Below are 15,181 nucleotides of genomic sequence, written 5' to 3'. Positions count from 1 at the left end.
CATGCTTTGAATTATCCAAAGAAAGTTAACACTCTACTCACAATAATCTGTAAGAAGAAAAATTTACTTCAAAAATGGCCGAAAATTTTAAAGATCTCATACTGAGATTATAGTTCAAATTATATGAAAATCTTACTGATGTCAGGCTAATTAAATGAGGCCTTAATAGAGTATCCCTTCAGACTTCTACTACAGTCCTTGAGTAATCCACAATGCTTTTAAGTGGGTCATAAAAATCTCAGGTCCTTGATGGCCAGTACAACCAGGGTTTCCTCTCTGGTGCCTCAGTGTCCATTATCCAATACTCTAAGGCTCTGAGCTATCCACCAACTTTCTAGTTAGATCCTGAACTCTAAAGACTGATTTAAGCACACATTTTGCTAACATTGCTTTCACTTTCTTTTTTTAATCCTCACCTGAGGACATTTTTTTCCATTTTTTGTTCAGATAGAGCGGGAGGGAGAGAGAGGAAGAGAGAGAGAGAGAGAGAAACATCGACGTGAAAGGGACACATCCAGTGGCTGCCACCCGCACGACCAACCAGGGCCGGGGACAAACTGCAACCAAGTTACGTGCCCTTAGTGGGAACCAAACCAGGGTCTCTCTGGACCACAGGCCGACACTCTAACTGCTGAGCCAAACCAGCCAGGGCAACATTGCTTTCACTTTCAAAAACAGTAGCTTGTGACTGATCATGAAACCTCCCACTAGCATGCTACTCTAACCGACAGAGGCCTGAGACTGCAGTGAGAACATCTGAAGCCAAGGCAGGCAGAAGCTATGCTGAAAAAGAACAGCTCGCCACTGGCGTAGAGAAGGGTGACAGCTTTCGTGTTATTTTAGAACAGTTTGTGCTGATGAGCTTCTTGTTGTGGTAACATTCCTTTAAAAAGAACATTTTCTTCCTCCTCTCATTTACAAAGCAATTCAACAGAAAGTGAAAAGGGAAGGGAGGCAAATAAGGATATCCAGGAATTGGTGGATCTTGGACCATATCACCTTCTTAACTGTTGTGACATTCATCTCCCAGTCCTGTGGCCCAGCCCTTGGAAGAAGATCAGGACACCTCTAGGCCTCATTCATCACCAGAAACATGATTTTATTTTTAGCATGGACAAAACTGGGTCCTGTGAGAACCAGTAACCCTTCTAGATGTGACCAAAAGTTTAGATATTTTCATCATGGTGGTTGTCTTTCCTCAAGAACCTACAATTGCTGGGTTTAAGAAGTATTCATAGCTCAGCCTGGTTGCCTGGGCCTTACTTTCTTTTCTAGGTTTTTGTTCTACAGTTTTCTACCACAGTCATTCTGTCTAACCAGACCTACCCACCATGCTTCTATCTCTACATTCTTTGCTCACACTCGTCCCCTACTAGTCAGGTTGCCCCACCCTTTCAACTCTATCCAAATTCTACTTTGCCTCCAGAAAGTCTTTTCTTTTTTTTCCTCTTATAAATCTCTTAGACATTATCTAGTTCAACCTAATACAAGGATCCCCTCTGCTGACCAATCAGTGGAGTGCCATAGTCTACTTGCCCATCTTCAGTGAAAGGGAGTTAACTACCTACCTACCTACCAACCAAAGAAGCCCCTTCCGTTATGAGATTGTGTTGATATAGGCAATTCTTTATTCTAGAAGAATATGCCTATATTTTGCTTTCCCTACACTAGTCCCGGCTCTGCCCTTAGAATAAGAGAATGAACACAGCAGTACTTAACAGCATGAGCTCTGAAATCATATTTGTGCTCATGTCCAGTGTGTGCTTGAACAAAATGCTTAATCTTTCCAAGGCTCCAGTCCTTGATAACAATACCAACTTCATAAGGCTGATAAGAAAGTTAAAAGAACAACTATGCAAAAAGCTTAACACTGTGCCTGATACAGCATAAGAATTTAATAAATGATAACTAGTGCTACGGTTTTCATTGTTATCATCATTTCTCTGTAAGTCTGATTCCTCCACTTCGCATTTGAAGACAAAAACTGTATTACCCAAGTCTTTTCTTTTCCAGGCTAAAGTTTCTTCACTGGACTATAAATTATGAGAGGACAGATGTATCTGTCCTATTTACTACCACATACCCATGCCTAGAACGGTGCCTGGCACATACATAATAGATACTTGCAAATACCAACATGTACTGAGTACGCTCCATTTCATAGTTTCTGTGCTCTTCACCATTCACGGCATCCTCTCTGTATAGGCTCTCACTGTTCCAAATACTTCTGACAACATGAGAGCCAAAACTAAACTCAAAACTTAAAGGTGAGCTAAGCAGCAGAGAGGAGAGACTAGGATTACCTCCTCCCTCATGACATACACCACAACACTATTAAAGATTTGGCAAACTTAGGAGCTTTACCAAACTGCTGGTTCATGTTGAGCTTGAAATCAACTGAAACCTTTAAATCTTTTCACACATGATGACTTTATACTCTGGGCTTTCTGGAAATGGAGCTGTAGTAATGCCAAAAAGTAAAATAATAACAGAGCTTTTTTCATTTAGAGGTTGCTCTCACTTTTACTCTCTGGACCACTCAACTGGCCTCCAGCAACTGCAGCCTGGAATTGAGAATGATCTTTCTAGGACAGTGGTTCTCAATCTTCCTAATGCCGTGACGTTTTAATACAGTTCCTCATGTTGTATGTGGGTGTATCTGCATGTGGGTGGACCCGCCTGGAGACAGATAGAGGAGTGGTGTCTCGGTTCCTAAGACCATCAGAAATATGTGTTTTTCCGATGGTCTTAGGCAACCCCTGTGAAAGGGTCGTTCGACCCCCAAAGGGGTCGTGACCCACAGGTTGAGAACCGCTGTTCCAGGACCATTTGTTTCTTCCTCCCAAATAGACTGTAAGCTCCCAGAGGGCAAGATCTAACTGTCCTGCTTTCTCTCTCACATGCCAACACAGGGCTGAGAACAGAGTAAGTACAGATTGATGCCCTCTGTCTATAGCAGGATTGCAATAAGGATTCAGGGGAACTATAGACACCAACCTTGGAGCTCCCTCTCCCTCTCAAACAGCACAGCTTAGTCAGTGTTGTGCTTCTAGCCGGCAGGTGAACAGGAGCCAGTACAGGCAGATGCAGACAGAAGGCCTGCACTCTGACCAGCTGGCTCCTGGAGGACCGCTGCTGAGAATCACCTCCTCTGATAGGGATAAGTTCCTAGAGAATAATCCTGCATCAAAGTCATCTCTCCACAGGGGATAGTCTGTCTAGACAGTTTTCAGAAACTGTTCACACAGGAAGAGAAGAGAGTCACAGCAGAGTGAGAAGGCTCACCTCATCACTTTCTTCCACATCCACATCACCATTGGCATCATCATCCATCAGCTTGTGGATGCTGCGGACTGCATCAAAGCTGAGCTTCTCATCCTCACTGTGGCACAGGGGCTTGTCAATCCGGCAAAACTCTGTACAGGAAATGCAAAAGACAACATTACGAGGGCTGCCACCCAACTTCCATTACCCACCTGCCTCAGTGTCTTTAGCTTCTAGCACCTGACTCCTCATGTAGCCAATTAACTGGCTATTTGTACAGTGAAAAAAGTGTTTCATATAGCTTTTAACTGCCTCCCCAAGGATGTGCTGAGCTCCCCCATTTAAGACAATCCTTTTCATCCTAATAGTTCCCTTGCAGGAAACTCAAGCATAGGACTAGGAATACACTGGGATCTAGAACATGAATAGGTAACTTCAGAAGAAAAAATATATAGATGAGAGAAAATACAAACAGCCAATGAACAAAGGAAATAGTTTAGCCTGACAGTAATCAAAGAAATACATACTCAAATGAAATATTATTTTTAACCAGTCAATAAAAAATGTAAATTAATATAATCTTTCTAGAAATAGGAAAACAGCCCATTCACTTTAACGCCAGAATAATATGTAGTTTTCCTTTTCGTTCATTTTGTCACTGCTGGGACATATAATGCCAGCCACAGGCTAACTGGGAAAACCCTTCACATCCTAGGCCTTCCCACAGACAGTTACCTTCAGCAGGTATCTATCAGACATGTAAGGTCCTAAGCTCATCTGATACAACACTCTGTAAGTCTGGAGTGTGGCTTCCCCTGCCCACCATCACACACAGTCAGTCAGTCCTGCAGAAGTAAAACCAGCACAAGAGCCTAGGCCACGCTAGTTATTTTATGGCACTTAATCCTCTTACAAACGAAAACACTGAGCCTGACCATATAGCAGAAAGAGTCTGGAATCTAGTCTTAGTTCTACCATGTGACTCTAGGGTAGTGACTTCCTTTCTCCAGGCCTTAGGTTCATTATTTGAAAAAGACATTTTAACTCTGGCCAGTCTGGCTCAACCTTTGAGCATCGGCCTGAAAACTAAAGGGTTGAAGATTCGATTCCTGGTCAAGGGCATGTACCTGGGTTGCAGGTTCAAACCCCAGCCCTGGTCAGTGTCGTGCAGGAGGTAACCAATCACTGTCTCTCTTTCACATTGATGTTTTTTTCTCTCTCTCTCTCTCTCTCTCATTCTCTCCAGCCAGGCTCTTTTATACATTCTAATCTGGCAAGGTTTCCCAGTGCCATCTGGAAATACCTTAGAAGATCCACCTATTTAGCAAAACATTATTACTGCGATTGGAGTCAGACAACATATGTCAAAATCCCAGCTTCATCAGTTACAACCATATATTGGACAAATTGTTTAACTTCTCTGATCCTCCAATATGAGGATAATTATTTCTGTTGCATATGGTTTTTGTGAGAATTAAGTAAGGCCATATTTGGTTTTTGTTTTTAATTTTTATTTTCTTTATTGATTTTAGAGACAGAGAGGAAGAGAAAGGGACAGAGAGACAGAAACATTGATGAGGGAGAACACTGATGGGCTGCTTTCTGCATGCCCCCCACTGGGGATTGGCCCACAACCTGGGCATGTGCCCTGACTGGGAATTGAATCAGTGGCTTCCTGATGCATGGGCGACACTGAATCACTGAGCCACACCGGCAAGGCAGGCCACATGTGTTGAAACACCTAGCAGAGGGCCCTTGCCAGTGTGGCTCAGTTGGTTAAGTGTTCTCCAGTGCACCAAAAGGTAGTTGGTTCGATTCCTAGTCAATGCACATGCCCAGGTTGCAGGCTCTATTCCCAGTAGAAGGAGTGAAGGAGGCAGTCAATCCATGTTTCTCTTTCACATAAATATCTCTCTCTCTCTCCCTTTCCCTTCCTCTCTCTCTAAAATAAATAAAAACATTTTCATAAAAAGGCAACATTAACAAAAAACAAAAGCAGAATGCCAAAATGGCGGCGGAGTGAATGGAAGACACAGACCATCTGCCAGGACCAAACTGGAATTATAATTAAAACAGACAAATCACCGGGAAAAAACAACTGAAAAGCAGCTTGCGAGGACCTATAACAGGGACACTGACTCGATCCTGGTAGGACTGCGGAGGCGCGAGAGGAGGGCTGGGAGCCCACAAACAGCAGCGACCTTAGCTGTGAGCAACGCCCTCGGGTTAAATTCCCAAGTGGCTCCACAGCGCAGAGCTGGGACAGACGCTAAAATAGCCACAGCCACTCACCTTGGACTCCGCAAGAGGGAGGGCAGACTGAACAGGAACTGTATGGGGACATTCGGGATTTGTAGGGCGCTCAGAGCTTTTGCTGAGTTGCTGTCACACAGGACTGTGGCCATCTTACTCCTTCCCAGGGCTCTGGGAAGACATGGTGGCCCCTCCCTCAGAGATTCAACCCCACCCAGGTAGGCTATTGAAATGCAAATTGAGGCTAATCAATAACCAGCATCTGCCACACCCTCGGGAAATCACCCTACACTGAACACCTGAGGGAGTTTTTCATTCAAATGAGAAACCAAGGCTCTTCAAGTAACCACTACTGATAGCCTCCAGGCTAAAAGTTGGAGGATAACAGAACCATTCCTGGGCTAGTAACTCTACCCAGAAAAGTAAGACTTGACAGCGGTGTTTAACATGGGTCCTCCCTCACTCATCCAAATCCAGAAGAGGAAGCCACAAACAGCAGAACACCAACACCCACAGGGAAAATTGGGCAGGCTCCAAAGCCCACTGCGATAGCCAAAATGGTGAAACAAAGAAACAAATGCCAAAAAAAGAACAAGAAACCTCTACTGAAGATGAAATAAATGAGGAGCAGTTAAGCAAGTTAACAGAGCTAGAATTCAGAGCCATGATCTTGAGGAAGCTCAACAACATGAGTATGGACATCAACACCATGAGTAAAGACATAGAAATGTTGAAAATCAACCAAATGGAAATTAAAAACCACCAAAAAAAATTGAAGAATGACATATCAGAAATAAAGAACACATTGGAAGGTCTAAACAGCACAGTAGAGGAAAATGACTGGATCAGTGAATTAGAAGACAGGGAAGAAAAAAATCAACCAATCAGAAAAACAACAGAAAAAAAACAATTTAAAAAACAGGAAGACAGCTTAAGAGAACTGTGGGACAACTGGAAAGGTAATAATATTCGCATCATAGGAGTTCCCGAAGAAGAAGAAAATGAGCAAGGGTTAGAGAATATATTTGAAGAAATAGTGACAGAAAACTTCCCTAATTTGGTGAAGGAAGAAGGCATTCAAGTTCAAGAAGTACAGAGACCCCCAAGTAAGAAGAACCCAAACAGGTTCACACCAAGACACATAGTAATTAAAATGCCAATAATTAAAGACAAAGAGAGAATCCTAAAAGCAGCAAGAGATAAGCCTCTAAGGCTCTCAGCTGACTTCTCAACAGAAACACTACAGGCCAGAAGGGAATGGCATGAGTTATTCAAGGTCATAAAAAACAAGTATCTGAATACAAGACTACTCTACCCAGAAAGGCTATCATTCAAAATAGAAGGTCAAATGAAGAGATTCCCAGACAAAAAAAAGGGGGGCTAAGGAAATACATTACCACCAAAGCAGCACTGCAAAAAATGTTAAAAGGACTGCTGTAATTAGTAGAAGAAATAGGAAGAAAAATATAATCACACTAAACAAAAATGGAAATAAATAAGTACATATCAATAATCACCTTAAATGTAAATGAATTGAATGCTCCAATAAAGACACAGAGTAGCTAATTGGATAAGAGAGCATGACTCATATATATGTTGTTTACAAGAGACCCACCTCACAACAAAAGACTCACATATGTTGAAACTGAAGGGATGGAAAAAATCTTCCAAGCAAATGGAAAGCAAAAAAAAAAGCTGGGGTAGCAATTCTCATATCTGATCAAATAGATTTCAAAATAAGGGCCATAAATAGAGACAAAGATGGCCACTACATAATATTGAAGGAATCTATCCAGCAGGAAGATATAACCTTGATAAACATATATGCACCCAATATAGGAGCACCAAAATATATTAAAAATCTTCTGGAGGACTTCAAAGGAGAAATCGACAGCAATATAATCTTAGCAGGGGACTTCAACACCACGCTGACATCACTGGATAGATCCTCTAGACAAAAAAATTAGCAAGAAAACAGAGACTCTAAATGAAGCACTAAACCAAATGGATTTAATAGGTATGTACAGAGAATTATACCCCAAAACTACAGAATTCACATTCTTCTCAAGTGCACATGAGACATTCTCAAAGATAGACCACATGTTAGGACACAAACTACATCTCTACAAGTGCAAGAAGATTGAAATCATATCAAGCATCTTCTCAGATCACAATGGCATAAAACTAGAAATCAATTGCAATAAGAACATGCAAAGACATTGGGACACATGGAGGCTAAATAGCATGTTATTAAACAATGAACAAGGAGATCAAGGAAGAAATTAAAAACTTCCTGGAAACCAATGAAAATGAACACACAACAACACAAAATCTATGGGATGCAGAGAAAGCCATTCTGAGAGGGAAGTTCATAGCACTACAGGCCTACCTAAAGAAGCAAGAAAAATCTCCAATAGACTATCTAACCTCACAACTTAAAGAACTAGAAGGCAAACAAAAAGAAAACCCCAGAGCAAGTAGAAGGAAAAAAATAGTAAAGATCAGAGCAGAAATAAATGACAGAGAGACAAAAAAACAATTCAAAGGATCAATGAAACAAAGAGCTGGTTTTTCGAAAAGATAAACAAGATTGATGGACCCTTAGCTAGACTCATCAAGAAACAAGGAGAGAGAACCCAAATACACAAAATCAGAAATGAAAGAGGAAAAGTAAAAACTGACACCACAGAAACACAAAAGATCGTTAACAACTACTATGAACAATCATATGGCAACAAATTCAACAATCTAAGCGAAATGGACATTTCTAGAAACACACAGTCTCCCAAAACTGGATTGGGAAGAGATAGAAAATTTGAACAGACCAACAACAACTAACGAAATTGAAGAGGTAATCAAGACTCCCAGCAAACAAAAGCCCAGGCTTAGATGGTTTCACAGGGGAGTTTTACCAAACATTCAAAAAAGAACTAACACCCATTCTCTTCAAACTATTTCAAATAATTCAAGAAGAAGGAAGACTTCCACACTCATTTCATGAGGTCAGCATAATTCTAATTCCAAAACCAGAAAAAGATACTACAAAGAAAGAAAACTACAGGCCAATATCCCTGATGAACATAGATGCCAAAATCCTGAACAAAATACTAGTAAATCGGATCCAGCAATAAGTCAAAAGAATTATTCACCATGACCAAGTGGAATTCATCCCAGGGATGCAAGGCTGATACAATATTCACAAATCAATAAATGTGATACACCACATAAACAAAATGAAGAAGTAAAACCATCATGATCATATCAATACATACTGAAAAAGCATTCAACAAAATTCACAATCCATTTCTGATGAAAACGCTCAGCGATGTGGGAATAGAGGGATCATATCGCGACATAATAAAGGCAATATATGAAAGACCTACAGCCAACATCATACTCAATGGGCAGAAACTAAAAGTATTTCCCTTAAGAACAGGAACAAGACAAGAATGCCCACTTTAGCCACTCGTATTTAACATAGTACTGGAAGTCTTAGCCACAGCAATCAGACATGAAGAAAAGATAAAAGGGATCCAAATTGGAAAGGAGGAAGTGAAACTGTCATTATTTGCAGATGACATGATATTATACACAGAAAACCCTAAAGACTCCATCAAAAATCTACTAGACTTGCCCTGGCCGGTTTAGCTCAGCGGTTGGAGAATCGGTCTGCGGTCCAGAGAGACCCCGGTTCAGTTCCCGCTGAGGGCGCGTGCCTCGGTTGCGGTTTATCCCTGGCCCTGGCTGGTCGTGTGGGTGGCGGCCACTCAATGTGTCCCTTTCGTGTCGATGTTTCTCTCTCTCTCTCTCTCTTCCTCTCCCTCCCTCCCACTCTATCTGAACAAAAATGAAAAAAATGTCCTCGGGTGAGGATTTAAAAAAAAACTACTAGTCTTAATAAATGAATTTGGCAAAGTAGCAGGATACAAAATTAACGTCAAGAAATCGACGGCATTCTTATACACCAATGATGAACTCACAGAAAGAGAAACTGAAAAAACAATCCCATTTACCATTGCGGCAAAAAAATTAAGATGCCTAGGAATAAACTTAACCAAAGAAGTAAAGGACCTATTTGCAGAAAAATACAGGACATTGAAAAAAGAAATAAAGGAATATATATAAAAAAAGTGGAAGCACACACCTTGTCCATGGATTGGAAGAATTAACGTCATTAAAATGTCCATATTACCCAAACCAATCTATAGATTCAGTGCAATTCCCATCAAAATACCAACGACATATTTCATAGAACTAGAACAAATACTTCAAAAGTTCATATGGAACCAAAAAAGACCTGAATAGCCACAGCAATCTTGAAAAAGAAGGACAAAGTAGGAGAGATCACAGTAGCAGGTTATCAGGTTATATTACAAAGCTATGTAATCAAAACAGCCTGGTACTGGCACAAGAACAGACATATAGACCAGTGGAACAGAACAGAGAACCCAGAAATGGACCCAAGACATTATGCTCAATTAATATTTGACAAAAGAGGCAAGAGCATACAATGGAGTAAAGACAGCCTCTTTAATAAATGGTGTTGGGAAAATTGGACAGCTACATGCAGAAAAATGAAACTAGACCATCAACTTACACCATACACAAGAATAAACTCAAAACGGATAAAGGACTTAAATGTGACCCGTGAACCCATAAAAATACTTGAAGAAAATGTAGGCAACAAAATTTTGGACATCATACACAGCAGAATTTTCACTGATACGTCACCTAAGGCAACAGAAACAAAGGAAAAAATGAACACATGGGACTACATCAAACTAAAAAGCTTCTGCACAGCAAAAGAAACAACCATCAAAATGGGAAGGCAACCCACTGTATGGGAGAGCATCATTGCCAATGATACATCAGATAAGGGGTTAATTTCCAATATATATAGAGTGCTCATACAACTCAACAAAAGGAAGACAAAGAACCCAATTAAAACATGGGCAGAGGAGCTGAATAGACACCTCTCCAAACAGGACATACAAATGGCCAAGAGACATATGAAGAAATGCTCAACATCACTAATCATCATAGAGATGCAAATTAGAACAACAATGAGGTATTGCCTCACACCTGTCAGAATGGCCCCCATTAACAAATCATCAAACAACAAGTGTTGGCGAGGGTGTGGAGAAAACGGGACTCTAGTCCACTGCTGGTGGGAATGCAGACTACAGCAGCCACTATGGGAAACACTATGGTGTTACCTCAAAAAATTAAAAATTTAATTGCCATTTGACCCAGTGATCCCATTTCTAGGAGTATACCCTACGAAGCCTGAAACACCAATCAGAAAGAATATATGTACCCCATGTGCGTAGCAGCACTATTTACAATAGCTAAGATCTGGAAACAGCCCAAGTGTCCATCAGTAGACGAATGGATAAAAAAGCAGTGATACATATACACAATGGAGTACTATGCAGCTGTAAGAAAGAAAGATCTCTTATCCTTTGAGATGACATGAAGGGACCTGGAAAGTATTATCCTAAGCGAAACAAGCCAAGCAGAAAAAGACAAATACCATATGATCTCACTTATTTGTGGAATATAATGATCATCACAGTCTGGGGAATAGGGTAGACCCAGAGACGTGGAAGTAGGGTACAGACTGACAACCCTCAGAAGAGGGAGTGGTGGGGGGAGGGAAGAGATAAGCCACAGAACTTATATGCATGTATGCATAACCAATGGACAAGGATAACCAAGCCGGGGCCAGGGTTGGGGGGATGGAGAGGAGGGTGTCAATGGGGTAAAAAAGGAGATACATCTATAACAAAAATAAAGTAAAAAAAAAATTTTTTTTAAATAAATAAAAATTAAAAAAACTAGCAGAGGGCCTGCATAAAGCTGACATTCAATACATTTGTAGTTTCCTTTTCCTCACAGAGCAACAAGTGAACAATTACCATCTTCTGCTAACTTCAGCCACTTTCCCCATCAGACCATGACAAATCAAACAGAGAAGGTGCAGTCCAGTTATATTGATCAATCATATGTTCTAGGTAAGCTGGCAACAAACTCTGACTCCCACAATAATTATATGTCTATCATTGGTAACATTTATCACACTGTTTGCAGTTGCCTATTTAATTTGTCTGCCCCATCAGACTATGATTTCCTTTAAGGGGTTAGGACTATGTTCCAAGCAGCAAGCAAAAGCCAGTTCTTGACAGATGCTCAGGAAATTTTTTTTTTTTTAATGAATAACTGAATACAAACTCCACAATTATGTGTAGGATTTTCTAGGCAAAAAGAGAAGAATTCTAAGTAGAGAGAAGAGCATAGAACCAGGTTTTGTAAATTTTTGGCCAAAGGACCCCTTTGCACACATAAAAATTTTAAATCCAAAAACTGTTTGATATGTACCATATTAGAAATTAAAACACAAATTCTAATATTTAGCAATTAATTCATTTAAAAATAAATCTAAATAATGTGTTTTTATAAAAAATAATTGTTTACTGAGAAAAAATCATGAGAAGGGTGGAACTGTTTAACATTTTTGCAAATCTCTTTAATGTCTGGTTTAACAGAAGACAGCTACAGTCTTATTATATCTGTTTGCTCATTGAATGTGTTATTTTGATTGAAGATAAAAATATAAATATGCAGTTAGAAGAGGCAAGAGTATTTTAATAACCTTTCCTATAATTGTGGACATTCATTTGATACTACATCAAAACTCAGTAAGTAGTAGATTTATTAAAGGTTAGTTGCAGTATAAAATCTGAAACTATATGGATGAAGTTTTTGTACTATATTACATTAAAATCCACTGGTCTATCTTGCCCTCTGAACAGATCTTTTATCCATGTGTAATTTTGTAACCTGATGCACTGGTCATTTAGAAACTACTGATTCAAGCCCTGGCCGGGGGGGGGGGGGGTCAGTTGATTGGGCATTGTCACATATACCAAAAAGGTTGCAGGTTTGATTCCCGATCAGGACACATACCTAGGTTGTGGGTTTGATCCCCAGTCAGGGCACGTTCGGGAAGTAACTGATCGATGTTTCTCCCTCACATCGATGTTTCTCTCTCTATCTCTCTTCCCCCCTTTCTCTATCTAAAATCAATAAATATATCCTAGAGTGGGGGCACCGGGAAGCCTTATTAATATCACCACTGATTTCATCTGAAAAGTTTTAAATCTGAGGAAGCTGTCAAATTCACAGTGGCAGATACAAATTTTCTAAAATTCTCATTTTCCATTAAAAGCTGACATTTTAGCACTGGCAACAAATACTACCAGTTGTTTTTCTTAAAGTAGCAGACTCACTTCATTCATTTTCAAGAAAATGTCTCCCAAATACATAAGTTTGAGTAACTATAGTTGTCTGTGTTATACTTTATTTTTTTAAAATATGTTTTTATTGATTTTTTTAGAGAGAGAGGAAGGGAGAGAGATAGAAACATCGACGTGAGAGAGAAACATTGATCGGCTGCTTCCTTCATGCCCCCTACTGGGGATTGAGCCCGCAACTCAGGCATGTGCCCTGACCGGGAATGGAACCAGTACCTCTCAGTCCATGGGACAACGCTCAATCCCCTGAGCCACACCAGATGGGCCTGTGTTATACCTTAAAGTAAAAATAGTATTACCTGAAAAAAAAGGAGGTAGTTCAGTTTGCAACTCAATCACATAAATGCTTTTCCTTTAGATAAACATCAAACTTCTACATACAGCAGAAATGCTTTATGCATAACTTCCTGTTTCATCACACAGAATACAAAAGAGGCACGCATTCATAGGATACAATAATATTAATAAATGTGTACTTCTTTGTTGAAAACTTTTTTTAAACACTGAGAGTGCCATGAAGGTGAAGAATACAATTACTAGGCACAGTTTTGTGCCACTGCTTTGATTCCTATAAAGGTGCCAGTTTTACCTACTAATTGCTTCTGCACCATCAGTGCAAATGTACACAGTGACAAAAAACAAACAGCATCTGAGCATTATAATTAAAATGGCTTTGACTTTCTGTAGCCCTGAAAAGATCTTGGTGACTCCCAATGATCTGCAGACCACATAACCACTGGCCAACAAAACCACAAAATCCTTTTCCTCATGTCCAAATCTCTTCTTTCTCCAAGCAAAGTTAATCATTTACTGTTGGATGGTCCAAAGTACTTTGTACATAACTCTATTATATTAATTCTCATGCCACACCCAGATAATGGCAAGGACTAAGTTTAACTCACTCTATACTCCAGGTCCCAGTATGGCACCTCCAACATCTGCCCTGTCAAGCATAAAATCAGTAAATGCTGGCTGAATGAATCAATGAATGAATGCACAAAAGAATGGATTCATAACAAGCCACATCTCCCCAAAAGGCAAGAGAATTCTTTAATACAACTCACCAATTCCCAACACCAATATCCACCATCCACCTACTTTCATTTCTCCCACCCACTTTCATTTCTCATCACTAAAGAGTAACTCATCCCCCAGAGAACACATAGGCACGCAAAGCAGAGTCACTGCAGTTGAGCCTGACAGTGGATTGTCTAATGTGAGACACAAGTCCAAAGGGAAAGAAGTGAGAGAAATAGCAGTCAAGAAAGACAGTACAGATAAGTGTAGAGATGGGCACTGGTCAAGACTATTTCTCAGTGCCTGGCTGGAACCTAAGGGGAATCTAGAAATTGCTAAATTTTACCAACAGAGGCTTCATCTGTGAGAATAATTTCTCCCTCTTAACTCTCCCACCCCCCCCAGGCAGGACTGGCAAGCTCTGCAGTGACTCTTAATGGAATCAGAATCCACCCTTACCCTGACAAAGGTTAGCAGGAATGCTAGCTATAGGTAGTGCTAGTGCATACCAGCTGAAACTGTCCAAGTCATCTCCTTACTTAAAACCCTTAAAAACTTCTCATTATTTTCACCCTGGCCGGTTTGGCTCAGCGGTTAGAGCATCAGCCTGCGGTCCAGAGAGACCAGGGTTCGGTTACCGCTGGGGGCACGTACCTCAGTTGCAGTTTGTCCCTGGCCCTGGTTGGGTCGTGAGGGAGGCAGCCACTCGATGTGTCCCTTTCACATCGATGTTTCTCTCTCTCTCTCCTTCCCACTCTATCCGAACAAAAAATGGAAAGATGTCCTCGGGTGAGGATTAAAGAAAACAAACAAGCCCTGGCCGGTTTGGTTCAGTGGTTAGAGTGTCGGCCTGCGGTCCAGAGAGTCCCGGGTTCGGTTCCCGCTAGGGCACGTACCTCGGTTGCAGTTTGTCCCCAGCCCTGGTTTGTTGTGCGGGTGGCAGCCACTCGATATGTCCCTTTCACGTCGATGTTTCTCTCTCTCTCTCTCTCTCTGTTCCTCTCTCTCCCTCCCATTCTACTTGAACAAAAAATGGAAAAATGTCCTCGAGTGAGGATAAAACAAACAAACAAACAAACAAAAAAACCTTCTCATTATTTTTAATATAAAGTTCAATTACAATTATGAAAGTGTTATATATGAAAACTATAGGGTGCCTGCAAGGCCCAGCATGATCGGCCACCTGCCACCTTCTGGTGTAATGTCCAGCAACTCCTTCAGCTTCATGTGATCCTTCTCTAATGTGCTCACTTTCTTTCTTCCTTTGCACACAGCACAGTGGTTCTCAACTCTCATTGCATGTATACTCACTCAGGGAGCTCTTAAACGCTGAT

General features: G+C 40.7%; 1 protein-coding gene across 6 annotated transcripts in view; it reads right to left on the bottom strand.

Moving 5' to 3' along the window:
- STIM1 (stromal interaction molecule 1) overlaps positions 1-15,181 on the bottom strand; it is a 214,756-nt gene that overhangs the window by 101,559 nt on the left and 98,016 nt on the right. For all 6 annotated transcript variants that reach the window (XM_036258382.1, XM_036258386.1, XM_036258384.1 and 3 more), the window contains exon 2: positions 3,286-3,416. In XM_036258382.1, coding sequence (XP_036114275.1) covers positions 3,286-3,416 — 131 coding nt within the window. The remainder of the gene's footprint in view (positions 1-3,285; positions 3,417-15,181) is intronic.

This window comes from Molossus molossus, unplaced genomic scaffold (genome assembly GCF_014108415.1).
Source record: "Molossus molossus isolate mMolMol1 unplaced genomic scaffold, mMolMol1.p scaffold_m16_p_13, whole genome shotgun sequence".
In the NCBI taxonomy this organism is placed as follows: Eukaryota; Metazoa; Chordata; class Mammalia; order Chiroptera; family Molossidae; genus Molossus; species Molossus molossus.
The sequence above is the reverse complement of the archived record's forward strand: the minus strand, read 5'-3'. Positions and strand labels throughout refer to the sequence as shown.